This window comes from Simochromis diagramma, unplaced genomic scaffold, assembly GCF_900408965.1.
Source record: "Simochromis diagramma unplaced genomic scaffold, fSimDia1.1 OVJJ01000131.1, whole genome shotgun sequence".
NCBI classification, from domain to species: Eukaryota; Metazoa; Chordata; class Actinopteri; order Cichliformes; family Cichlidae; genus Simochromis; species Simochromis diagramma.
This window is the reverse complement of record NW_024387200.1, coordinates 937,097-964,258: the sequence shown is the minus strand read 5'-3', so window position 1 is coordinate 964,258 and position 27,162 is coordinate 937,097. Positions and strand designations below refer to the sequence as shown.

Below are 27,162 nucleotides of genomic sequence, written 5' to 3'. Positions count from 1 at the left end.
AAGTAGCCATAACACTCATTAAAGTAATTAATGATAATATCCATTCTTAGCTAAAGTGTGACTGTAGCAGATAAAGTACCAATGGTAATCACCAGAGCGTCCCTGATCCCTGTCTTTAAAGCAGCTTTAAAAACGGGATCCTCAGTGTACTCCTGAGGTCGTTAATGTGACTGACAGAAGACACACGGCAGCTAATCACCTCAGAGCTCCCGGCTCATCAATGCACACTGACTGATACACGGCACTAACTGACTTTCTATGTACTTTAACCCCACATCCTCCTGTGGTGCTGTGTCAAAGCCATGGAGTGCCTCGAAGCTTGATTTTGTTTCAGGTCTCACTCTGCAATTTTAGTGATTTTAAACAAGCAGTCCATAAAACTGGAATGCAATGTGCAAACCAAACTGTGGAAGAAAAAAGGCATGTGAAATACTACTGCTACAAGTCTCTGCTCTGTAAATAGTGAAATTTCAAAATACTTACAGATAAATGTATATATTGGACCAATATAATCAGCTGCTGTGTTCTGGTTAGACTGACTCTCCACTTCAGTAAGTTTTCAGATCAGATGAAGGGACTGCTGCCATCAGGGAGGTGGACGATGATCCTCTCTGAAGACGTAGCTAAATGATATCAAGAAACCTACACAGATAGCAATGTGGCCAGTGAGACAGCCTGTAAGGAAAACATGTGAAGAAAAGAGCCGGGGTGAGTGTATTTAGCAGAGGGTTGAGCAGTACTAAATTATCCTCTCAAAAAGATAATAAAGAAAAGCATCAACATATATGCTTGGGCGGGCTGCCTAAGTAAAGTCTGTATGTGGGAAACAGAGGTTTGCACACAGAGCCTGAAAATGATAATGGGGAAAAAGAGAGGAGATGCAAGATATGAGCAGAGGCTGAAGTGTCCTGTAAGTGAAAACAAAATACCTCGATAATGTTCACAGCTGGCTGCGTGTTCGGCTCAGCGAATGGAAGGAGTGTGAGATTAGATCTGCTGCTGTATGGAAGCAGGACACTCTATTAGCAGACACACAGCTTCTGTTTGGTTGTTTGTTTAACTCCCATTTGGGCCAAACACACACACACACACACACACACACACACACACACACACATACACACACATACACACTGACACACAATAACCTAATATATCTCTTCTTTTCTTGTTCTCTTACTGTCTCTATCTCATTCTGTGTAACTGCTATTCTTCACAAACACACACACACACCATGATAAATGGTCCAGTCATGATCTAGGCCTGCATTGTTGATGAGGGTCAGGCTGCCATGGTTACCGGAGCAGTGTCCGACTTCCCCCGCCCCCTGTTTGCGTGTGTTTATAGACCATATGTATTGCTTTTTAGTGAGCTGTAATGTGTGCAGGCTCATGTTTTTCTGTATGTAAACAAAATGTCTCCAAATTTTCATTTTGTGTTAATTCACGTTGCTCCACTCCAGTTACAAGCACCCAAAAAAATTCATCTGTGCATCATTGTTTCTTTGTGATAATGGAAGAACAACAGAAAAGGTGAAACAAACCCATAAAAATGAAGAATCTTCATGGGGAAGATGAAGAAATAATTCTTTTTTTGATGAATTTTCATGTCGTGGTAAATTAATACATGGAGCACAAGAGTCACAAAGTAACAGAGCTAACAAAATAAAATATGATCTTACCAATAGACCTACGGGTAAGTAACATCATGGCCAGTAGGGGGAGACATCTCAGGTAACTGAAGAGGATGTGAATGTGTAGAAGTCTATGAGAAAATGAAGCTTCAGCTCACATCCTCTATGACCTCGCCTCAATCACTAGTTTAAAATCTCGCCTTTTACAATAATATTCTAAATTCATTTTCGATAAAGTGAGCACTAGTAGCAGTCCTCTTTTTGCAACTACAAATGGTGCCCCCTGCTGACTGTTAGAAAGAATGCAAATTTAAGGCAGTGAATTTAAGCCATTCCCGCACGCACACACCTTCTGTTTTCTTCTTTCATCCGACTGTCTTTGTCCTCAGACCATACCAGTGTGGCCACTGCTCCCAGTCCTTCTCTCAGCCGTCAGAGTTGAGGAACCATGTAGTGACGCACTCCAGCGACCGACCTTTCAAATGTGGATACTGCGGCCGGGCCTTCGCTGGCGCCACGACGCTCAACAACCACATCCGCACACACACAGGAGAGAAGCCGTTCAAGTAAGTAACAGTGAGTACCCCCAAACACCCATAAAATCCACCCACCTTGCCCCCACCTGCCACCTGTTGCGACAAACAACCCAGCTAATACCACTCGACTTGCTCTTAACTGTCACCACCAAAATTATTGTAGAAGCAAGTCTCACCTTTAGATATATTGGGTGACTTTGTCCCAAATAAGTTTTTCCTCTCCTGAAAATTATACTTTTGACACCAATAATTTCACTTCCATAACTTTGAGCACTGTCTCTGTCTTTCTGTGTCTCTCATAATTATGTCTTTGAGGTCATTGAATAAACTGTACAGAGGACAATATAACGCTCAGGGATCCGCTAAACCGCTCAAAATGTCAAAGGCACCATGGATTGTTTTTAATGTGGATGGCAACTGATGTTCCCATAAACTGGTAATTATCAACAGCGACCCATGTTGGTACAGCAGAGAACGATTTAGAACAAATAAAGCTCTGACCGAACTTCTCTAATAGCAGGTACTAGAATAAACTGTGAATCTAAATATTTTGTTACACCAGCCTGTAAATTATTCAGGTTTTTAAATCAGTAATAAAAGCAATTATGGTGTATATTCCCATATGAGTCTGATACAGATCAATGGAATGATTTCATGTCATTGACATCAAATTTGTAGAATCATAAAATGATTAATATGTTTTTAAAGAGTGTCACATCTGCTTTGTCTGGATGCTAAATCAATTTCCCCCAGCACTCCTGAAACCAACGCTTTCTCTCATTAGCATTGCTAATTACGTCACCATAAGAAAACTAAAGTGAGCCACCGAGGGCTTGAAGTCCTGAAGGTTTTAGCTTGCACAAAAGAAAAAAATATAAAATGGTAGCAAATGGGTTGGGATTTCATTGTTGTCAACAGATGTACACAGATATGCTTTAGTAAATAAATTAATAAATAATATGCACTAAAGCAGCGGGAACTCAGGTTCTTGTTCATGAATATTGGAGAGACACATCAACACGTCCTCCAATGGTGCTGCAGGTTCTAGAGTGGCCATTCAGATTATCTACAGGTAAATATTTCAACTGAGTCACAGTTTTACTTTGGCAGCTGTTAACATACCAGGACTGACCAACTAAAGCAGGGGTGAGGAAATCCAGGCCTCAAGGGCCGGTGTCCTGCAGGCTTTAGATCTCACCCTGGGTCAACACACCTGAATCAAATGATTAGTTCATTACCAGGCCTCTGGAGAACTTCAAGACATGTTGAGGAGCTAATTTAGCCATTTGGATCAAGGACACGTCTAAAACCTGCAGAACACCGGCCCTTGAGGGCTTGAGTTCCCCTCCCCTGATCTAAAGGTATGTGAAGGAGACACTGGAGTTTAAAAATGAGAAAAGACCATCTAAGACGTCCATGCCCCAGTTTTGATGCACTAATAAGAAGCACTAATACGCCGCTTTCAGTCTGTGCATTACACACTTACATCCAGCTTGCTCACCAAACTAGTTAGCGTTAGCTGATAAGTTAGCACTCCATCCAAACGCATCACTTCTGCCTCCAAAAATCAAACGTGATGGTGGCTAACACATTTTCACTGAAACTACCAAACGCTTCAGAAGTTTAGAAACCAGTTGATTTGTTGTCTACATTTTTCTTTTTGGTCTTCAGCTCTAAATTTAGCTCTGGTCCTAAAAACCAAAATCATAATAAGAGTCATTTGCAAACTGCTTTTATATCCCTTACTACTTTCTCAATCACTTTTCTATTATTCATTATTCGTGATAATATTTGAATAAAAAGAGTAGAATTAGAATGAAAACAAAAGCATTTGAATGAAAACAACGGAATTTGAATGAAAACAACAGAATTAGAATGAACAGAACAGAATTTGAATCAAAACAATGGAATTTGAATGAAAACAATGGAATTTAAAAACAAACAACAGAATTAGAATGAAAACAACGGAATTAGAATGTACAGAACAGAGTTTGAATGAAAACAACGGAATTAGAATGTACAGAACAGAATTTGAATGAAAACAACGGAATTTGAATAAAAAGAGTAGAATTAGAATGAAAACAAAAGCATTTGAATGAAAACAACGGAATTTCACTAAAAAGAATGGAATTAGAATGAACAGAACAGAATTTGAATCAAAACAATGGAATTTGAATGAACAGAACAGAATTTGAATCAAAACAATGGAAATTAGAATGAACAGAACAGAATTTGAATCAAAACAATGGAATTTGAATGAAAACAACAGAATTTGAGAATAAACAATGGAATTTGAATGAAAAGAGTAGAATTAGAATGAAAACAAAAGCATTTGAATGAAAACAACAGAATTTCACTAAAAAGAACGGAATTAGAATGAACTGAACAGAATTTGAATCAAAACAACGGAATTAGAATGAACAGAACAGAATTTGAATCAAAACAATGGAATTAGAATGAACAGAAAAGAATTTGAATCAAAACAATGGAATTAGAATGAAAAGAAAAGAATTTGAATCAAAACAATGGAATTTGAATGAACAGAACAGAATTTGAATCAAAACAATGGAATTAGAATGAACAGAACAGAATTTTAATGAAAACAACGGAATTAGAATGAACAGAACAGAATTTGAATCAAAACAATGGAATTTGAAAGAACAGAAAAGAATTTGCATCAAAACAATGGAATTTTAATGAAAACAACAGAATTTGAGAATAAACAATGGAATTTGAATAAAAAGAGTAGAATTAAAATGAAAACAAAAGCATTTGAATGAAAACAACAGAATTAGAATGAAAACAACAGAATTTGAATGAAAACAATAGAATTAGAATGAACAGAACAGAATTTGAATCAAAACAATGGAATTTGAATGAAAACAACAGAATTGGAATGTACAGAACAGAGTTTGAATGAAAACAACGGAATTAGAATGTACAGAACAGAGTTTGAATCAAAACAACGGAATTAGAATGAACAGAACAGAATTTGAATCAAAACAATGGAATTTGAACGTACAGAACAGAGTTTGAATGAAAACAATGGAATTTGAATAAAAAGAGTAGAATTAGAATGAAAACCATTCACTTCCATCATGTCTGCTGTGACCTCTGACCTTTGATGCTTTACTGTTGGCTGCCTGTAACGTTAAACTATGAGGAAATTCTCTTGTTTGTTCCTCATTGTAAATCAGAGGGCATCAGCAGATTGTCCAGTGTAAATACAGGATCTGTTAACAGCCTGGTAATGAATCTCCCCACACTCATTTCCATTTTCTTCTGCTGGTTAAGGCTAATATAATTAGAGGGCATGCCACGCTGCAATTCGAGGCTTCTGGATGCTGTTGTTGTCATCCTGTCATCTAATCAGCAACAGAGGACAATAAGGATTCCTCCAGTGGACCAAGAGGTCAGCATTCAAGTGGAGGCCAGAAGGGCCAAAGAGTAAGAGACATAAAAGAAAGTGAAGAAAGCAAAATAAGATGTTTGAGTTGTGCAAAATCTAAAGGACTGGCATCAGGGGAACACGGGGGTAGAATCAAATTAACCTTCTTAATAAGCAATCAGAGAAATCCAAAGTCATCATTGACGTGGAGAGCGAAGAGGCGAGAAGCATGAGTGAGAGAGAGAAAGGAGGAACAAGAGATCATGGTGTAAAAAGTGAAACGACAAGCGGTGGCGATTAAATTCAGTTAAACCAAATCAGCATTCTTAATAAGCAATCAGAGGAAACCCCCGAACCTTTTCATCAGCACTTCAGAGTCTCGGTGGAGGCAGAGCGGGACAAAGACAATCACGGACGTGCGTCAGAAATCTTTAGCGGATCGATGGCCTCGGGGAGTTATCTCCTTTCGGACGGTGCAGCGGATAGATTAAAGCTGCCACTGTCACTTTGTCAGGAGGAAAACGCTCAACTTTATTTTCCCGCTGAGGAGACGGAGGCCGCGATTCTGTGTGGTCGGCAGCTTTTCGGTGCTGATGCTCACTGGACTGTGCAGGCTGTCAAAGCGTGCTGCTGTTTTCTCTGCTCCGCTTTTTGTTCTTCTGTATTTTGTTCAGAGAGGCAACGTCTTAGCTTTAAATGTCATCCTGGAGACCACAGAAAGTTGTTTGACTTAGTACATTATATTTATGATTCTATTACTGTGAAGCTGCATAGAGACAGCATTCAGAGTGAGCGAGCACTGACAAAAATCCCAAAACACTAATATGTACTATGCTTTAGGACTAACAAATGCCTATTTCTATAGCCAGCACACAGAGATTATGCTTTTGTGTAGTGGATGCTGGTAGAGTCATTACCTCTTGTAATAAATTAGGAAAACTAAACATTTTTTCAATGTTTCTTTAAACATTTGTTGAATCTATTTGTCATGCAGCGCTGTGTGGCAGGCAGGATGAAGGACCCAAATGCAGATGAAATAAAAAAGCAACTTTATTGCACTGTAGCAGAAATCAAACAAAACCCAAAACTCACAGAAACTTAACCTAAACTGGAAACTAGATAGCTATCCAATCTAATCCAATCCAATTCAATATTATTTATAAAGCACTTTAAACGGGAAACGTGACGTGACAACGGACAGAGGAAAACACAGGGCTTAAATACACCAGGGAGTAACGAGGAAATGGGAAACAGGAGTGAGATACAGCTGGGGCTAATCTGACCAAACGAGAAAGGGCGGAAGCAAAGCTGAAAACACTGAACACCAGACTGTCAAAATAAAACAGGAAATACTGAACACAGGCACGGTGTGCAGTCCCCAACACCCGGGCCCCAGACGAGTTATTTGGTTCCGGGCCGCGAGAGTTCAGGCTCGGGTTTGAAATTTGTGATTTTCAGGGTTTTTATCGTCAACTCAGTTTCCCTGGGTCTTTTCCCGTGTGTTATGAATAAATTTCCTATATATTTTCATGCACTTTGTGTGTCTTATTTTGAAAGAAATATTTACGCGTTACCACAGCGACCATTAAGGGGCAGAGAGGAGGATGTTACTCTCAGTGTTGTTGGCGCATTTCAGGAGGACGCTGCTAATAAAGTTACACAATTACACAGTGAATACCACAGTTTTTGTCTTGGTCGTATCATTTTATTTTGTTGTATTTATCCGCGACACCTTAAAGACCAGTTCGTGAAATTTCCTTTCGATGGTGCTGCCCAAACAAGTTTTGAGCATTTTGCGCCAATAATTGAAAACGTTTCTTGCACTCAACAAAATATTGTCTTTCATCCGCCATGTTTTAATGTGTGACTGCAAAAGCTCAACAACAATTTCTCAGACTTTCCCAGTTAGTGTTCCAACTTTAAGGTGGTGTTCATGTGGATTTTCCCCAGTGGGAAATTCTCTTTTCCAGTTAATCCAACACCACATGAATGCATGGTTAGATCATGATTTATTTTCAAAAATATTCCCTCAGGAAAGAGATCTTACTAACCAGAGTTGCACGTTTCCCACAAACACAGCCTTTGATTTTGAAGTAAAGGTGTGGTCAGAGTTTGTCTGAACTGCTCGGTCTCGGTGCTGAACGTTGTTGTAAATGAAGACTTCGTCTGTACTTCTTCTAGCCCTTCAGCTTCTATCAGTCTGTGACTGAACACAGTCTGTACTTGTTTATCTCGCACTCGATCCACATCCGTACAGATGCGATTAAGATAAGAGGTGAGCTGAAACTTCACTGATCCTTGAGGGAAAGTGATTAAAGCGGCCTCTGTCATTTTGTCAGGACAACAACTCAACATTATTTTTCCCTGCTGAGAAATGGAGGCGGCGGCCGCTAACAGACGCCCGCTGGTCGATAGCCAGCGGACTGCAGCTGCCTCGTTTCAGCTCTGCTCTTTGTTGTGCAGGACAGCCGTCTTCGTGCCTGGATAAGTCGCTGTGACAGAGAAGCTTCAGAGGAGCTTTGAAGTCCGTAGCTGTTGTGGTTTTGTAAATTCACAGACGAATGACAGCAGGAACATCCACCTTAATGGCAGAGCAGTCGGGGGTCTGTTTTCTTTTTCTTGTGCTGCAAGAAAATTTAGAAAATTAGAATAATTTCAGATCCATCAGCTCAAAGTCTGGTCCTCACGCACACACGTATATGTAATATATATAAACATACAGGACTTCTTTAAATTCATGTGATCACAGAAAAACATTCATATCCTGTGATGTGATGGGGCGAGCTAACAGTTTCTGTCAAACTAATTTTGGTGAAGCTTAAACAGAAGTTTGTGTTTATTTTTTTTTAAAGAAACTGGTTATTTAAGAGTGACAGACAAAGTAATGAGAAGGCAGAAGTCGCTGCAGCGTTGTCTGGACACCTGAAAACAGGCAAGCGGGTGGACGTCTGTGCAGACCGCTGCACGCTCTGACTGATGCTGAAATTTACATTACAGGGACCCAAGCAGATTAACATAGGTGGAGCCCACTGAAAACGTGTTTCACAAGCTTCATTGTTTTAATGTACTTTCAATCTAGAGCTGCTTTTACAAAATGTGTCAAAAAAATGGGGAGAACCAGTTCAGGTCTCAGCTGTTGCAGACGTTTTGGAATAAAACTGAATGCAAAGTACATGATCCTTCATGGTAAATGCTTCTCTCTGAGACCTTAAGGTTAAGGTTCGCCCAGGAGCAACATGTTTGGCAGTAATCTATTCAAAATGTTAGGATGAAATTTGGTTTACAGTGGTCAGTCAGATCAGCAACATTAGCTAAAATTACACCGTTTAAATAACACATTTAAAAACATTTGATTTTAATTAGAGCGACCATAAAACCACCAAATCCAAAAAGCTACAAATGTGACCCGTCGTCAGACATCAGTTCAGTTAACCTGTCCTGCTCTTCTTCTGTCGCTTTGTGCGCCACACCCATCCAGCTTACAAGTGTCTTAGCTGTCCACATGTGAACTGACTTCAACACAAACACACTGGCTGACTTCATTGTGGCTACATCCATCTTTTATATGCAATCTCAGATAAATACTCTTTTAAAAAGTTCAGCAAATGCACAAAGCTTAAGGAATAAATAACTTTATTATTATAAATATTGACCTAAATAATGAGTGTTTTTTGCTATAGTTGAGCAACCCTGCATCCAATAATCCTGCTGCCGGTTTATGGCAGTGATCACCTTATGTACGAGACAGAAAGTCAGGCCCTGTGATGAATGTAGTGGCAGAAGCTGTATCACAAAACTGTGTCGTGTTTATGAGGTTTAATGAGGAAAAGCTCTGGTTAAAGAGCTTCCTAACGACCGCTGTCCAGTCCACACTGTTTCTCCTCCTGTGTCTAACACCTACCTCCCTCCCCTTCAACCTATCTATCTATCCGAGAGCACGTTAGTCTTGTTTCAGGGCTGTTAAGTCCAATATCTCCACACAGCTTTCTCTTTGAAGAGCCTCCCCCCACACACACACATTCATATACATTTAAATTACCCCCTAACCCCCCTCCAGCGCACACTAAAAGCTCCCTCTCTTCTCTACTTCTATTGAAAGTGACAGTGACACTGCCGTATCGGGCCTGGATATATCTGAGTGTGTGTTAAAGTGTGTGAGATGGGAATACCCTCCTCAGCCCGCCTGATAGATTATTGACAGGTGGACTGTGTGTAATTTGTCGGTCAGGTTGTGAGGATCAGGGCAACAATTACAGCTTGCTGCTCCGCTGGGCCTCACACACACTTTATACTGTCACTGGATATTAGGGTTAACAGGGAGGTGTGTGCGTGCGCGTGATTGTGTACATGTGCGTCAGCAGATGTTAAGGTTTTGCCTTTTAAAGTGTATTTCTCCTCAGCTCTGTTCAGGCTTCTCTACGTGCAGACTCCTCTAATCGCTGTCTTTTGTGCGTCTTTCTGTTTGTGCGTCAGGTGCGAGCGTTGCGACCGCAGCTTCACACAGGCCACTCAGCTCAGCCGCCATCAGCGACTTCCCAACGAGTGCAAACCCGTGAACGAGACCAGCGAGTCCATCGAGGTGGATTAACCCCCGACTGTTTCCCGACTGAGACCACGTCCACATTAAGACAGCTCAATATGAAAATGTGACTCTTTCTTCAGTTTTGGACCTCCATCCACACCAAGACGCTCACTTCATATTAATTCTAATTTAGTTTTCCAGAAATAAAGCTCCTGAGGAGCATCACTGTGTTAACTGGGTCCAACCTGCACTAAATTAAACGTGTGGATTAAAAATAAAGTTCGCAAATTCCAGGAGTTTCCAGGGATAAACAACAAAATGGGAATGTATGGTAAATTTTTTTGGGCAAGTATCATTTCACCTTTCCTTGCTTTTAAGTTGATGACAACACCTTAAGTTACCACAGTAATGCAATAACAGCTTTCCAACAAGCTCTAAACCAAACAACATGAGAGGAAGTGTCATGGTTGTTGTAACTTTTCAGTCGTGTTGACCCACCTGACTGCGGTTGAAGTAAAAAACTTGCAAACACACAGAGAAAAGCTGCTGGTTGTGGCATTTATGTCCAAACTCTCCACCAGTCATTGTTAGCTTCCTTCATCTATTAGCTGAATAGATCGGCCCATTTTAACGGACACGATACGGCTTTATTTATTTAGCACCAAATCATAACAAAAGTTGCATCAAAGCGCTTTATATTGTAAGGTACAGATCCTAAAATAATACAGAGAACACCCCAACAATCAGATGATCCCTATGAGAAAGGCAACAGTGGGAAGGAAAAACTCCCTTTAAACAGGAAAAACACCTCTGGCAGAAGCAGGCTCAGAGAGCTGACGCTGTCTGCTGTGACCATTGCAGACTTTTTTTTGATGATGGGAAGAAGAGTCAGTGTATGATAAATAACCAGCTCCTAATATCAGATCCTCACTTTGTAGCTGATTCTGGATCAGGATGGTTTTCCCTGGAGGTCTTAGCTGATGCCAGCAGAGGGAGTTAAATGTGTTGGTCCCCTAATAAATACCAACTATTGCTTTTTATTTGGGCTCATTTTTGGGCTTCTCTCTCTCCTGAGTGATGCAGTGTCAGGTGACCATTAAAAAAACAGTTATTTTAACTGTCACCAGGTCACATGTCTCTGCAAACAAACTGAATGCTCTTTATTAAAGCACACAGGAAGAGAGGGAACAGATTTCATGCTTTCCCGATGTTTCTGTGTGGATGGGGGTCTTTACTTAAGACTTTTTTCAGATTTATCTGTCTTGGTGGGAACGTTTGTCTGACTGTTTACACTTTTGACTTGACTGACTGAGAATTCTGGAGAGGAGCAGCATTCAAGCCACATTCATCCTGCTGGAGAAACTCCTGATTCAACCAAACCAAAGATCTCTTTTCTTTCCTTCTTTTTTTCTCAGCAGAGATTCAGACGGAGAAGTCGAACTAACAAACTTTTGAATATTTATTGGGGACGTTTTGGAATCCACAACAGGGTTCCCTCCAAAGAAAACTCTTTCCTGAAACCGGGACAATAACAATGAAATACCAAAAATATTAAGACTAATGGTCTGTGTGTAGCTTTACTTCTTTTTTTCTTTTTGCAACAGTGATGCCAAAGGAGGGCGCGACCAAAGCAAACAGTGAGCAACGACTCGAACGTCTGAGGATGACGCTCGAGTTTTACATCACAAAATGAACACCATACAAAGAGTATGTACTGTAAAAAAAACAAAAACAAAACAAAAAACAGATAAAAAAAAAAAAGAAAGGACAAAGGAAACAAATTATATTTATCTTTTTCCTCATATCATGCTTCAGGCACTTTTGTTTTAAAATGTTTATAATTTAATATTAGAGATGATGAAGAAAAGAGGGAAATAGTGCAGAGATGATGGATGTGATTTCTTGAAATTTCTTTTTTCTTGATGAAATAATCATTTTTTTAAAAAGTTTCAATATGAAGTTGACAGCATGTGTTTAATTTCTTTTTCGTATGCTAAACATTTCTTAAGTTCATGGGTTGTTGTTTTTTTATCTCAGATGAGGCACAAACATGTTAACAAATTTTGGGTTTTGAAGAATAGTTTATCATGTTGTCTGGTAGAATATATTTGCTACGCAATGCAAGTTTGAATCCACTCAGATCTCAGCTGTGTAAATAGTCCTGTGTCATAACGATTCACTTTCTATTAAAACGACTGAGGGTAAAAAGCACATTTAATACCAGATGAACACCAAATAGGTTTTTGTGCCTGAACGTTAAAAAAGCTTTAATAATGTTAATAATCTGAAAACTGTAGCTTCTCTTTCCAAAGACCGGCTGAGTGGATGTAACTCTGCTGTCCAAACCAAAACTCAAACAGATGTTTCACTGCAGGGAAACTATTTTATTTTTTATCACATGCGTGTCTCAGAGAGGTCAGGAGCACCTTCAGACCTCACACAGGCCTGGAGAAATTGGAAAAATGTTTATTCCCCAACCAGTTGGTGAAGGCTGATGACAGAATCATCGCTAAAGTCACACAGGCCTACAAACCAGTGAGAATCCACCTGGAAACCACAGGTTACCAGAGAAAAACCCCACACTGGTTGGTGGACATTGCTACACCAAACACGTCCTTGGGATTCCTCTGACCTCTATCAGGTTACTGCTCTCAGCTGTAAATTGTGCAGAAAACCAAAAGGTGTGATGCAAACCAGAAACTAGAAAAAAAAAAACCATGAAATTAGTGCTGACACGGCATATTTCCAAAGGTGAAAACTGTTATTTTTGCAGGTGAATGGTTCTATTTCTTTCACTATTGATTGGCAACTGTTTTTACAGACACATCTTCTGTGCAAACTGCAGGCAACAGAAGCAACCTGCTAGTGACCAAAGCAATGAGGAGGATTTGGTGCAGCACCCTGTTAGCATCCAACTTCACCTAGCAACTGGCAGCCTCCAGCCTCTGCAATAAAGATAATAAATCCAGATGTTTGGGCAGTCGAGCATCTGGACAGAGGTGCCCCTCAAACTCTTACAGACTCGTTTGTGTTCTTAAAAGTAAAACAGTTTTGCACCTGAGAGAAATATCTCTTTACTCAGAATGCAGCTTGATCCAACGATGTATATAGAAAGATGCAAACTGTGGATCAGTTGGGACTAAAGTGAAACTTTGACCAAACTCACTTCTTGTTCAGAATCCAGAAGCCGGACTTTAACACTATAACCTGAGAAAAATGTAGCTCCAACAGATGTTTCTAATTAAATAGGTAAGTATTCTAATAATAATTTAGGCAATATAAAGATTTACCTTACTGTGTTCTAAGTCCTACTTCTGACATTTTCAGTGTTAAACTCTGATGATGACCTGAACAGAAAGTGAAACTTACTTGGGGCCTCTGATGATGATGATGATGATGATGATGATAATCATTTGCTCTGTAATGTCAAACAGAAAGTCTCCAATTTCAGCTCAATCTTGTTTGCATGATTCCCTCAGCTCCCCTCCCTCCTCCCACTCCCATTTTTTAAAAAGATTGACAAAATGAGATCAAATAGCAAAAAGACGTTGTTCCAGAGGAAAATAAAGCTGACATCCACTTTTGATTCTTACCCGTGATGCTCTCTGTGATCTTATTGTCTTACATTGTTTGCTGAAATCACCTGCACTACATTAACTTTCTGGGGATGACAGAAAAATGTAACCACTTTTATGTCCACGGCAATTTGTTGAGCTTGAAATTTGTCTTGTTTACAACAAAAATTGACAGCGCTTTCATCTCTGCACAGAAAATATTACTACTGTGAGCCGACTTGGCTTAAGGCTCTTTCCAGAAGTGAGTCTCTCCAAATGTCCTGTTATAGAGCAGAAATAACTGGTCTGGTACAAAAATGATTTTAGCCTCTTGTAACATCATCGTTATAGAATTTCTTTGTTGTCTTTTTTATAACTCATCCATCCGGATTTATTGCTGCTACATTATATTTACAGATGATATGATTTACTTGTGAAGGAGTCCAAAAAGTTTGTCCTTGATGGGGAAAATTCTCTTTTCCATTAATTAAATTTAAATTATGTTTATGAAAGTAGCTTTAGCAATGTAAAAAAAATGACTGAAGGTGTTATTAGCTTGCTATCATTAGCTGAAAAGTTTTTTACTGTATCTAACAAATATGATCACTTATGGCTCCCAAAAACAGCATGATCAGTGGTCATGATGGTAACATTGAGCCTTCAAAATGTATCTAGAAAGAAAAGGGTTACATCACGAAGACCCCAGCCATCTTTTATATACAGTCTTTGGTGTTTACCCTACATGTATTGGTGCTGTCAGTTGTTACTGTCAAACCTTTGAGTGGTCACAGAGGTGCTGATCAGACGAGAATCAGATATTAATCAGATTAAAATGATCCCTGTTCCCAAATTCCATTTTTAAATAATTTCTGAAGTTTTTCACCTTCACACGGCTTAAATATTTCATCTTCTTGTCACACAGGATGGTCCATCCCTCAATCACCAGCTGCCTCTACTTACTGCTAATAATGTGTGACACACACAGCCCTGCCTTGACCTCCTCTCTGTCAGTCTGCAAGCTGCATTTTCAAACTTTCCAGTCTGATTTCTGAAATTATTCCTGTGAGGATTCAACAAAATTTTACCAAAACAAACACAAGGCGAGCCTTCAGACATCACTCACAGGGATTTTTTTTTCACCGTGGGAAACTGATCCAAACTCTGAAGCCAAACAAATGATCCCACAACGAGAAGTTTGAGGAGTTTTTTTCCCCCCACTTTCTAAATGTCTGACAGACACATGAGTGAGTCAAGATTAGATTACACGTAATGAGATTATGGCAGCGATAGTTTTAATTAGAAGCAGTTAGTGTGAAGGAAGAAAAACAAACGTATAGAAACTGCTGACTGAGAGACGAGAGAGAGAAGGAAAACTGTTCAGTTTCATTTGTTTGAACAAGTGAAAAATGAACAAAGACATTAAATTCCCAGGAAGAGGAAAAAAAAGAGAAGAATGCCTGATTTATGACCTCAGCCTAAATAATTTAAAACATCCCCAGCTGAAAGAGAATCCAGATTATGCAATGAGGAAAATCAGAAAAAAGGGAAATTGCACACTAATTATAGCAATCGCTCATTTGGAAATGAGTTGAAATGAAGGGAAAAAAGTTGTTAATGTACAACAGGATGTAAATTAGACTATAAACAGAGTACTTGTAATAGAAATCAGGTTACTGTGACCCAAGATCAACTTAATGAGCAATAATGAAACTTTACTATTACAAGCTTTGCTTAACATCAAAGGAGGTAATAATATTAAACTTTTTTTTTTATTATAAAATGATAATAAACAAAACATGTAACAAACAGAGAGAAAACTACCAAAAAACAACACTGAAGAAAATAAAAACACTAAACTACAAAACGGGATCGAAGCATTGCAGGTTTAGGCATCACAGCCTTCAGGGCTGGAAAACCAAAGGTGCTCTAACGGGGGCTTAGACTCCCAAAGTGAGTCCATCTCCACAGACCCCTGTCATAAATGTCCAGTTTTAAGTTTAGGGTCGTGTCCTCTTTGACAGGCAGGTGGATGCTGAGACATGTAGCTGCAGCTGCTAGCGCTTCGTGTTTGCTAAGTGAGTGACTGAATCAGACTTTTAAACCAGGTTTGTGCTGTTGATTCATTTTGGAGTATTTTTAATGCAATCAAATGACAATCTGGTTTGCTTTGTGACTCATTTTACTACTAACCCATTCTCTTGAGGTCCCATCACAGCATTTTGATCGGGTTGAGGTCTGGCCCGCTGAACAACTTGATTCTTTTTATTTTCAGTCATTTTGTAGATTTCTGTGCTTAACTGTAACGGGTAATGTCCTGTTGCTTGACCCATTGTCAGCCAAGCTTCATTTGTTAGAAATGGCATTCTCTAAAACACAGAGAAGTTCATGGTCAACTCAATGGCTGCAAGGTGCACAGGTCATGTGGCTGCAGAACAAGCCCGCATCATCACCCGTCCCCCACAGTGATTCAGAGATGATGATGATGGTTTGTGCTGATATGCTGTGTTTTATTTTTTCCGAATGCGGCGCTGGGCATTATAGCCAAAGATCTCCACTTTGGTCTCATCAGTCCAAAGGACTGTTGCAGCCATTTGGTGGTTTCTGCAGATGAGACTTTGCAAACCGAAGCTATACTGCCGTGTTCTTTATAAAGGGAAACAGCTTTCTTCTTACTGGCAACCTCTCCAGACAAACTGTACTTGTTCAGCATTTTAAGATTTTTTTTTCAATTTAAAACTAAAAATTACATTCACTGAACTAAATGTCCAAATTTGAGCTGACACCCTGGACACCGAGAAGTCAAACATTAATCAATCGTCAATCAGGTCAAACACTAAAAGTAACTGTTCATTCATGAATAAGTAAAGTTGCAAATTCAGTTTCAGAGCTTGCACATACTGGTGGATTAACAGAAACATGATAATATCGACAGCGTGGTTAATGGGAACTAAAACACACACTTTAGAACAAACACTGTGGGTCAGCTCGGTTGTACTCCACAGTGGCAGATACAAGAGAAGAAGACTTCAGAGAATGGGGTTTCCCCCACCGTGTGTGTGTGTGTGTAATGGGTGTAATTGTTATAATGCTTTGCTTTGAGTGGAATTTCCTGTTCGGAAGACTGGGAGCATATTAAGCAGAGTAGAGGTTGCACTTTCAAAACCAATTAGACATCAAGCTTTGGAGGTTTTTTTTTCTCAAGTTTTAATTGGAAACATGTTGGAGGAGAAAGTTTCACTGTGAGAAAATCTGTCTGCTGGTAACCCGACCACAGCTTCAGATATATCACATGCAAGAGTCCGTTTGTGCACGGCAGCCACAACATTAAACTCACTGTCAGGTGAAGCTGATGAGATTTATCTCAGCACAGAGCAATGTTCTGCTCAAAAGACGATCAGCAACCTTCAAGGCTGGAAATGTCCCCCCAACTGCAGTTCCTCTAATGGCCACGAGAGGCTGACTGCAAAAATGAGACGGTCCCCATTGACTCTAATGTTAAAATGCTAAAATGCACAGCATGAATAAACTTGTGTGCAAGACAGATTTGACTCTTGCTGAAGAAATTTGAGATGTTGACAGGTGACCAGCAAGAATCAAGGCTCTACTCTGGGCCTCCTCCTGATGGGACATGTCCCGAACACCTCATCCAGGAGGTCAGGTGACCAAAGCATCTCGACTAGCTCCTTTCAGTGCAGTGGAGAGGTGGTTATATGCCTCCAGGATGGAGGAGGATCCTGACAGGAGGATCTTTGGATGAAGATCATTTCCCCTACTGGTCGTTTGTATCTACAATCTCCATCATTCTTTTGGTCACTACCCAGAGCGCACGACGACAGGTGAGGGTAGGGACATATATTGACTATTGACTTTTCCCAGAACAAAATAAATTTGAATCGTCTGTACGAAAGAAACAGGAGAGTAAATTACTGTTACTAATTATTACATATTAAATGTTATTTGACAGAGACAATGCAATGCAGTGCAATAAAAGTTGTATGTTGCACAGATTGTATAGCTATTCGTAATTTCTAACCCTTGTGACTAGTTGGGCTTTTATATCCACAATATACAAAGATAAGAAATTACAATAAATATATGTTTACGTGGAAAGAAAATATACACGATAACAGAAAATATATAAAAGAAGATACAATAATTAAAACCATTCCTAAGAATATTAAATGATAAAATTATAGTCTCATTACTTTAAATGGCCTTTGACTATTAACTATTGACTGTATCATTGATTCTCTGGTGTCTGTTCCATGTTGCTTTTCATCCATATGCGAGCTATAGCTCCAATCCTGTTCTTCACACGTTTCTTGAATACTCTAAAATCTGTTGTATCAAAGACTTTCTGTAAGTCACTACAAAGTAGCAGCAGAACATTTTAAAAATGACCCGCTGACATCAGTGAATGGCTTTCGAGACTTTCCAATATCCAACATCTGGCAAAAATGGAATCACAATATTTGAAGGTTGACCATTCAACTAGCAGCAGCTATAACACAGTCCTACTTTTGTTATACCCCTAACCCTATATTTTGAAGGAAGACTAAATGGACTTTTAGGAGCAAAAGTGTAAGGTGCATTTGTTGTGCTGCATTTCCACTGACACTTTTCTTTGCTGGCTGTTTGCAAAGGCAGGATAATTTAGTAAAACCAAAAATGACAGGTTCTGATTGCCTAGATTTTAGAGTTCAGGTTATTGATTAGATTCAGGTTGTCACTGATGACGACTTCAGAGGGTTAATAAGTGAACATTCTGGCTTAAAAAAAGGAAGAAAATAATTAAAGGCTGTATGTGAATCTCATTTCATCTGTCCCACTCTTGCAAACACTGACTGCTTTTCATTTATTTTGTTGCATTTTCTGTTTTCAAAAGCATTTTTCTTTCAGTCTTCTGTCTGTATGTTTTGATTTTAAAACCCTATTTTATTTCCATTTTGGTTGTACTTGCTCCAAAATTTTAGACACAAAAAGACAACTGGAAACAACTGCCATCCTTTGAAAGAGACTTGAAGGAGTTGGATCATCCTTTCCATTGTTTCAGTTCAAAGTCCTCTTGTTTCAATTGTCTCATTGGGTGTAATTATGACATAATGATGTCTGATATGAAAAAAATCAAAAAGAGGAGAGATACAACTAGAGGTGCCAACTCAGTTTGTAAATAACATCACTTTTGCATCACAGCTGCTCCTGGCTTTCTTTGGAAACTTATCAAATAAAAACATTTTTCAGAATAAAAACAGTGAGAGGGTCACTAACATCTGAGCATCATTTTACATCCTTGTTATGCAGCAAATTGAACTGAAGTTTTAAAAGCTGGAGGTAAAAACGCAGAAAGCCGACAAGACTTGAAAGGATTTCGCTTTAAACATCAACATTTTTTCACTTGACTTTTTCTTCACGTCTTCCTCTCGTCCTCGTCTGCACGGATGAGCTGGAACATCTGCTCACCGTGAGCACACACTAATGCATCTGCGTGTGTGAGAGAACATGTTCTACATGTTATAACACATGTCGTCTGTCTGCTCAGCGCAGTCCATCTTCAGCTCTGTTTCATTTCACTTTGGACCTAAAAGTGTTTTGCATTTTTAGGATTTACTCTTTTATATTTACTGCTTTAAAAAAAAAAATAATTCTAACAGCTGTAATTAACAGAAACTTTGCAGAACTTACAGTTTAATAATCAATTGGATGGATTGTAGGAAATATTTTGAGAATTTAAAATATCCCGATGGCACATGGAAGTGTGCATCATAAATGACCTCACTCAGTTACTTGCGTCCTGTATTACTCGAGTACTAAAGCTCCAGTCCAATGAGCAACAGCAGTTATAGATTCATTTTTACATCATCTGTAATTCTTCCTCCTCATTTGGTTTAGAATAAAATCACAATCAGGACTCCAATGAAATATTCTCATATTTACATTTACTGGCGAACAGAGAAATGAATTTATTTAAAAGAAACTGTTTCATGAGAATTTAACATTTTTAATGATGAGTAAACATACTGATCTGCTCTCTAAAAAACACTAATGAAAGACACACAGCAGCTTTTCTCTCAAAATAATTTATTCCACACGTGCACACAGATCAGTCATCTCTGATCATTAAAAAATAAATTAGATCTCAGTGTTTGAAGGAGAGTTTCTGAGGCTACAGCGCCACCTGCTGTCAGACGGAAAAACTCCTCAACACTGCACACAGGCTCGTCAGAGTCTCTAATAACTTAAAAAGAACATTTACTCAGTAATGCTTCAGGCTCTCATGGATCACTCTGCTGGTTTCCTGTTTTTAGTAAAGAAACATCCGATCTTGTTGATTTTAACAAGATCCAAACATCAAAAGTTAGTTTTTATTATATTATAATTTATTCTCTGCTTCCTAAGCAGCCATTATGTAAAAATGAGCATAATAACGTCAACAAAATAAATTTATCTGCATGGAGTGAAAAAAAAGGAAGTTTTCCTGATCCTCTGTTAAACTAAACTGAATATCCTTTTCAGATATTCACAAAACATGAAATAAAGGAAGAAATCGAACAATTAACTAATCATCGTTTGAGTCTGTGGTGCGTTCACTGACACAACAAATGAAGGACGAGTCTATTTACACAGTTAATACACTAACAGACACTCAGTGAATGTTGCAGTGTCCTTGAACGTTATGCATTTGTCTTTTTAAAGGTAAAACACTGAAAATCAGCAGGATGATGCTTTAAAAGCAAAACTGAGTTTTTATACAACACTCACTCGTTCACAGATAAACACAGATTTTAAATAGAGGTTGATTTATGTAACAGACGCTGTCGAAGCTTCAGGACTCCGGGAGAGTTCATCCACCATCATGCGCTTGAGTTCTGTTTGGAGACAGATTTTGGCGCACATGAGAAAAAGATCTCATTCAGGTTCTAAGTAGCTATATTTTCTATCATATCTATTCTATTGGTGCATGTTCATAATGAGGTTGGTAAAATTTTTAAATAACGAGGTCAGTGCATGTACAAGTACTCTCTGTGGGCTGAAACCTCTGACTTCAGACTGCTCTGAATACTTAATATCACAGGTTTTTTTTTACTGCTTGCTCTGTATGATGTCACAGAGAGGGGGTATCCCTAATACAGTTATCTCAGACACAGAAGCCATAGAGGCTACATGCTGTTCATCTTTGCGTTAAAGTGAAAGCCAATCGTAGGAAAGCTGCCTTTTTCCATATAGACGCTGCTGATATCGAACTTTACACACTGCACTACATTAAACTCCATGATTAAGGTACATGTGACATATCACTGCCAGCACAGGAGGCTCAAGGCCTTGTTTAAAAAATAAAAATACTTACAGAGAGCGCAATAATTCAATAATATGCTGCATTTACTTTAAAAATGTCCCCGCTGCTCGGTAATTGTCTTAAAAGGACCATTGTGCACGTCTCATTGCTTTATGTGATAAATACAGAGGGAAACTGTTTTACATTTAATCAAAATGTAACACAGCACAGATCTGCACGAATGCACAAAGGTCTAGGTTAACATTAATTATTTATATGTTATACACAAATACCATAATAATGAAAAATTTAATGCCTGATTGTGCAGCACAGAGGAAAGATGTTTATTCAGCAGTCGGGATCTGCTGAATAAACATCTTTCAGACTGATGTGGTCTGTGGTCGGTTGGAGCCCGCAGGCTCTGCTTCGCCCGTGTGTGTCTGAAAGTGAGGGTGGTCCTGAAAGGGGAGGAGCTAAAACAGCGCGTTTCAGATGAGCCGGGGGGGATGCAGGTTACAGGGATTACTTTGAACTGTAAATCATGAAAAGCTGTTGCAGTATTTTCCGAAAATAAAAATATAAGCTGGATATTATCAGAAAGGGTCCATTTAAATTTTACCCAATTACAACAAACGTGTCGCCTGTTTGTTTTCTTTCTGAAGAATTACAAAGATGTGATCAAATCGGACTCAGGTTTCGAACTGAATTCAAACAGGTAGCCGATTTACCTGCAGCCTCAGGTGTGACTCAGACTCTGATTGGACGGCTGCAGCAGCGGTCAGAGCTTCCCTCTGTCCGTCATGGCTTCCTGTATCTGCCTGTTGAGCTCGGCGATGATTCGGTCTTCGTGGGTATAAACTCCAGTCCTTAGCAACGCGTCTCTCTCTTCCAACAGGCGGCTCAGGTGCTCCTCGGCGCTCTCGCTCAGAGCCAGACCGGGGGCGGGGTCAAGCACAGAGGGGGTGGGGCCTAATCTGTCATCTTGCTGTTTTAACCTGTTGAAGAAAACAAAATGCCTTACAGGAGTCTGTACTGTGAAGCAGGGTTTGGGGCAATATACTTTCAGGTTCAACACTCAGATTTTATTATTACATATGAGGCATGTTGCCATGGTAACTTATGCTGCAGATTTGCAGAACTTTTATGTTCAAGACGAGAAAAGGATGCCAAAGGATGCATCAGTCCTCTGGAAAGTAGCGTAAATAAGAAACTGAATTTTATTCATTCATGTTTTAGGTGCAACTTTATTTTTTTTTCCTGTTGGCTGTAATTAAAAAAAGTAATTGCTCACAGCTGTTTGCTGGCTTATAGTGAATTCTGTCTACAGAGGCATTTCCAGTCTTAAGCGTGCAGACAGCTTTACTCCTGTCATTCTCTATGATGTTTCAACTGTTTCGTGTGAGCGTGCTCACAGCTAGATTGGGAAACTCTGGGTTGGCCGAGCTGATTTTTGCGACCACTTTGCGGTTGCTGATGTTGGGATAAGTGCAGCCACGTAACAGAAAGACACCCCGAGTCTGTTGAACTTGATCATCACCATCACCTGTTGAGCTCGTTCCTGATGCTGTCCAGCTCCTGTCGGTCCTGTCGGACCGCCTCCTTCTCCTCCGTTGCTAGGTAACGCAGCCTCATGGCTTCGAGCTCAGCCTGTTGTTTCTTCAGACGCGTCATGGCGTTTTCCTGCTCCCGCTGCAAAAAACAAAACAAGAGAAACTATGAAGCTGTGAATGTTCAGTTAAATGTGAGCAGAATCAGGTTCTCTTTCACCTCACGTAACCTCAAGATCTTCACTGTGACTTCCAACACGTTTGACTTGAACCTTGGCATTCAAGCACCAGTCAACTGATCAGATCTGAACTGAGAATATTTGAAAATAAACCTCTGACCCGTGCGCTGAAATGTGTGAGTTCAGATGCCAAGAAAGTGTTTTTCCAAATTGCACACAGAGCACTGTGGTGATAAATTTGTCTGGTTTCACATTTTCATAAAGCTGGCCTGAGAAAAATGCCGCAGGGCTTCGAGAGAATTCACACGGAGACCAACAGCAACGCGGTGAGAACTCAAAGGAAACTTAATAAAAAATGTCCAAAAGCCGTATTTCTCTCAGCTGCTCGGGCCTCCAGCTCAGAGTTCCCAAAACCGTCCCGAACAGCAATCTGAGCCGAGTCAGCTGGACGCTCATAAATCAACAAAACCGTCTGAAGGGAGAAAACAAATGTGGCGTTCCTTCAGACCTTTAATTATAAATGTAAAGAGTTATCATTTAAAGGCTGCAGGTTATACATCCAACAACCTGCAGAAAAAAAAATCTGATAAAAGAACATAAAAGATTGAAGGTGATGACATAACTCCAACATATGAACCTACTGTCTACGAGAAGGGATAAAAAGAGCATGTGCTGTTAAAACCTCGCGCTTTCAAACCGTATTTAAGACATAATTAAATGTAAAGAAATGATCAAATAATCTAGATTAAAAAAGTACAGTCTTTTTTGGTCAATAAAATAATAAAATGGGAGAAAAATAATGCGAAATCTCAACATACAAAAGCATAAAGTGATGTTACCAAATATCTTTTTACTTTTAAATTAGAAAAATATTACATATTCAACACGAGAAGAGAAGCAGAAAAGCGCACTGGGAGAATTTTCTACTTTCAGTTTATTAAAAATGACCGAAAACGTTGAATAAATATGAAAACAGCTGCAGATGAATCATCTATTGGCTAATCGTTGCAGCTCACGTTTTATGTAGTGATTGGAGAAAACAGTTACTGGGTATTTCTCATTATTCTGACTGTCACCGTTAAAAGTGACAAATATCTGGCTACACGTGAACCCTGGAAGGATGTGTGAATGTTTCCAGCACTAGCAGAGGGTCAGCAAGTCATCAAAATTACTCAGAACCCCAGTCGAGGGCTGCCGCTAACACTTATTTTTGTTATTAAGCACATTTGAGAACGAATTACGTGGTTAGAAATGATGATCCAGAAAAGTGGTTAAAGTAAATTCTCATGTTTGGTAATTAGTTACCGCTGAAGGTTTAAAGTTATAGTTAATTAATCAGTTAAACCACTTCTTAAATGTATTAATTAATCTGATGACTAATTTCATGATCATGTGATTGTTGTTTGGTCTGTAAAACATCCAGCAGTGAAGTCTGATCTGTGTAACAGTCCACAAACAAATTTAAATATTTAAATTAAACTGAATGAACTAAAGAGTAATGAGTCATTTAGAAACATCTAATATTTGCCCTTTTCCTTTGAAAATGCCACAGCTACTCAGCTGTGGCATTTTTCTCATGTCTAATGTTTTGCTTGCAAAGTTGCATTTGCAAAATCTAAACAAATAATTTATTTCTTTATAAAAGACAGAAAAAGCTGAATATTTGGCACATTGTTTTTTAATATTATTTAAAGAATTGAAATATTGAAGGGATTGCATAAAACACAGAGGCAAGCTGACCAGCAGCTTCATTAACATTAACAGAATGTGAGACCAAAAAAATGCAGGAATTTCTTAAAGTAGAAACATTTTGTCTGAAAAACAGTCCAAAATATTTAATCTGTCATATGTCAGGATCAAGATTGGCAGCACTTAATATCAAACTATTACATGTTTTACTAACAGGTAAACAATTAATCAAATCAACCAATTGGGTTTTAGGTTTTTAGGGTTACTTGCAGGATGAAGTTTGTCTGGGCTTTAGCACAAAGGTTTTAAGTCACTTGGCCACTGGTTTTGGTTTATGGCAGCTTTATGTGGTAACCTGTTTCTTATCTTCATGCTGTGCTGAAGATCTGGAGGTTATCCACTGTTCTATCTGACAAACAGACCAAAATATTTAATATCTGATGGCTGAACAGCAAACAAACAGTAGGAAGTTATGACAATCAACACTTTGGGTTTTTTTTGTTTTTGACTTTTTGGGGGGGGGCTTCTTATTTCTTATCATGAAAAAACTGAGATGCTCTCTTTAACAGCTTAAACTAAAAATTATGTTGATTTATTAGGTAACTGATTTTTTAAAATAATTTTAAATAAATGATTTTCACAGGGGAGCTTAATGTTCTTGCTGCACCTCCCTGTTGTCTCTGGGTATGACAGCTGCCTTCCACTATCCACAGATCGGCACATTTGAGTAATCGCTGATTCAAAATTGACTGTAGGCATGAATGTGAACCAGAATGTTTCTCTGTGTTCGGCCTACGAAGGGCTGGCAATCTGTCCAGAGTTTACCCTGCATCTCTGACCAAGCTTGCCAAAATGAGCTGGGACAGGCTCCAGCTCACTGCAGCCCTGAATCAGATCAGCTGTTCAGACAACAGATGGATCAAAGGTCTATGAAAACAGTGAAAGCTGTTTTGTCTAACTTCCAAAATATTAAATTTATCATAATTGAAAGGCAAATAAAAGCAGCAAATGTTGACAATTAAGTTAATTCTCCCTAAAGCGAGTGGCAGTGTGTGGTTACGTGATGGTTAAGCACTTTGTTTTTGATGCATTCAAACGATGAACTCTTTTGTTTTTCCCCAGCAGAAAGAGTTTCACTGGAGTCTGTTTTGGTTTTTCCGTTTTGAAATCGGACGACCGTTTACATTTTTAGAGAACAAAATCCAAAAGTCTTTAAATTTACAGAAATGAGGCCCCAAGCGGAAAGTTCAGAGGAATTGTAAAATGGAAACAAAAGCTTGACGGTTAATATGTAATCATGTATCAAAATAATGGACAATAACTTTCCATTGATGAGCTAATGGATTTACTGACTGACTGCAGCTTTATTTTCTTAGTATCCATTAGTTACAGTGCAGATTGACCATGATCTCATGGAGAAGGCGCACCAAAGGTCGAAGGCGATCCTCTAAATTTAACCACTAAAAGCAGTTGTTAAAATATCTTTAATAGGCTGAGCAACATTACCATCCCATACTCAGCTGACGGCGCAATAATGAGGAAGAGTGCGAGCAGCAGAGCGCAGGCAGTGGGGAGGTGATCGGAGAGGCTGGAATCTGTCTGTGCGCTCGGCTGATAGAGAGCAGATCGAGCAGCCGGCTCATTCTGGATGGGAAAACCAACATTTTCACATTACACACACACAGAAAGCTTCCACTTTCACACGGCTGATCGCCTCCTCACAGAAAAAACACACCATCTCTCTCTCTCACACACACACACACACACGCACGCACACACACACACACACACACGTGTGTTGACACAGGCCCAGCTCTCTGTGGACCATTAACAGTCTGTATTACAGGCCGTTTTAGGGCTAATTACTAGAAAAACAAACAGGCTAAACATTTTCTCTAGTGCCCGCTGCCAAGGACAACCTGAGGCCGAGTCCTGAAACAATCAGAGGACGAGGTGATACCGAGGCCTCAACAGGGGGGTAGGAGGAACGGGGGGCACAGAGAAAAGTAGCTAAAAGTCAGGACTCTGAAGCAGATATTACACAGTTGGGCTCTGAATCACAGCTGACAGCATCAAAATAACCACATGGACAGTTCTAACAAAATGTGGTCACCTACCCAAGAAGTGTATTTGACAGGACAGACATAGTTCTGGATGAAGGGGGACCAGTGGCCACGGATTGTAAACTAAATATAAGGCAACACAATTAATCTGATTTTGGCTTCCACCAATTATGAAAACAAAATAATCTGTATAAAATTATTCCGTTGGTTCCTCTTTCTGTTCAGCTCCCTTTAGAGGTTGCCACAGCAGATCATCTCCCTTCATCTCGCCCTACCCTTAGCACCCAACCCTATCACAACAACTATCATGTCCTCCTTCACGACATCCATGAACTTCTCTGTGGTCTTCCTTTTTTCCTCCAACCTGGCAGAGCCATCTTCAACACTCTTTCCCCAATATATCCACCATCCCTCCTGTGCACATGTCCAAACCATCTCAAACATGCCCCTCAAACCTCAACCTGAGCTGTCCCTCTGATATTCTAATCTTGTCCCTTCGGGTCACTCCCAGTGAAAAGCATCTTCAACTTCTCCCACCTCCAGCTCGACTTCCTGTCGTTCATGCATCATAGCAGGTCTCGCTACCATCTTGTAAACCTTCCCGTTCACTCTGCCGTCCTGATGTCTTGTTGATTTGATCCGTCCATCTATCTTTCTGTTATACTCATTTCTAATCCCGTTCATCCTGCTCACTCCGAATGAAAATCTTAGCATCAGCTGAGGTAACCAAAGGAGAAACTTCACTTAACAAAACCCATGTAGAAGAAAGCTCAAGGTA

General features: G+C 39.5%; 2 protein-coding genes across 6 annotated transcripts in view; one reads left to right on the top strand and one right to left on the bottom strand.

The window, feature by feature from the left end:
- prdm6 (PR domain containing 6) overlaps positions 1–16,998 on the top strand; it is a 140,502-nt gene extending 123,504 nt beyond the window's left edge. Inside the window, exons 8-10 of one of the 3 annotated variants that reach the window (XR_005698672.1) lie at positions 2,023–2,199; positions 10,031–11,206; positions 16,988–16,998. Coding sequence is in view for 2 of the 3 variants with exons in the window: in XM_040050606.1 (XP_039906540.1) it covers positions 2,023–2,199; positions 10,031–10,145 (292 nt within the window). In the remaining variant the exon portion in view is untranslated. Of the gene's footprint in view, positions 1–2,022; positions 2,210–10,030; positions 13,672–16,987 lie in introns of those variants that run through there. The other 2 variants (XM_040050606.1, XM_040050607.1) reach the window with 2 other exon arrangements.
- Positions 16,999–19,694: 2,696 nt separating this feature from the next.
- Positions 19,695–27,162, bottom strand: part of LOC120745600 (centrosomal protein of 120 kDa) — a 33,790-nt gene continuing 26,322 nt past the window's right edge. For all 3 annotated transcript variants that reach the window (XM_040050600.1, XM_040050599.1, XM_040050598.1), the window contains exons 19-21: positions 22,450–22,595; positions 21,635–21,901; positions 19,695–20,499 (exon numbers count right to left, since the gene is read on the bottom strand). In XM_040050600.1, the coding sequence (XP_039906534.1) occupies positions 21,685–21,901; positions 22,450–22,595 (363 nt within the window). In that variant the 3' untranslated portion in view covers positions 19,695–20,499; positions 21,635–21,684. The remainder of the gene's footprint in view (positions 20,500–21,634; positions 21,902–22,449; positions 22,596–27,162) is intronic.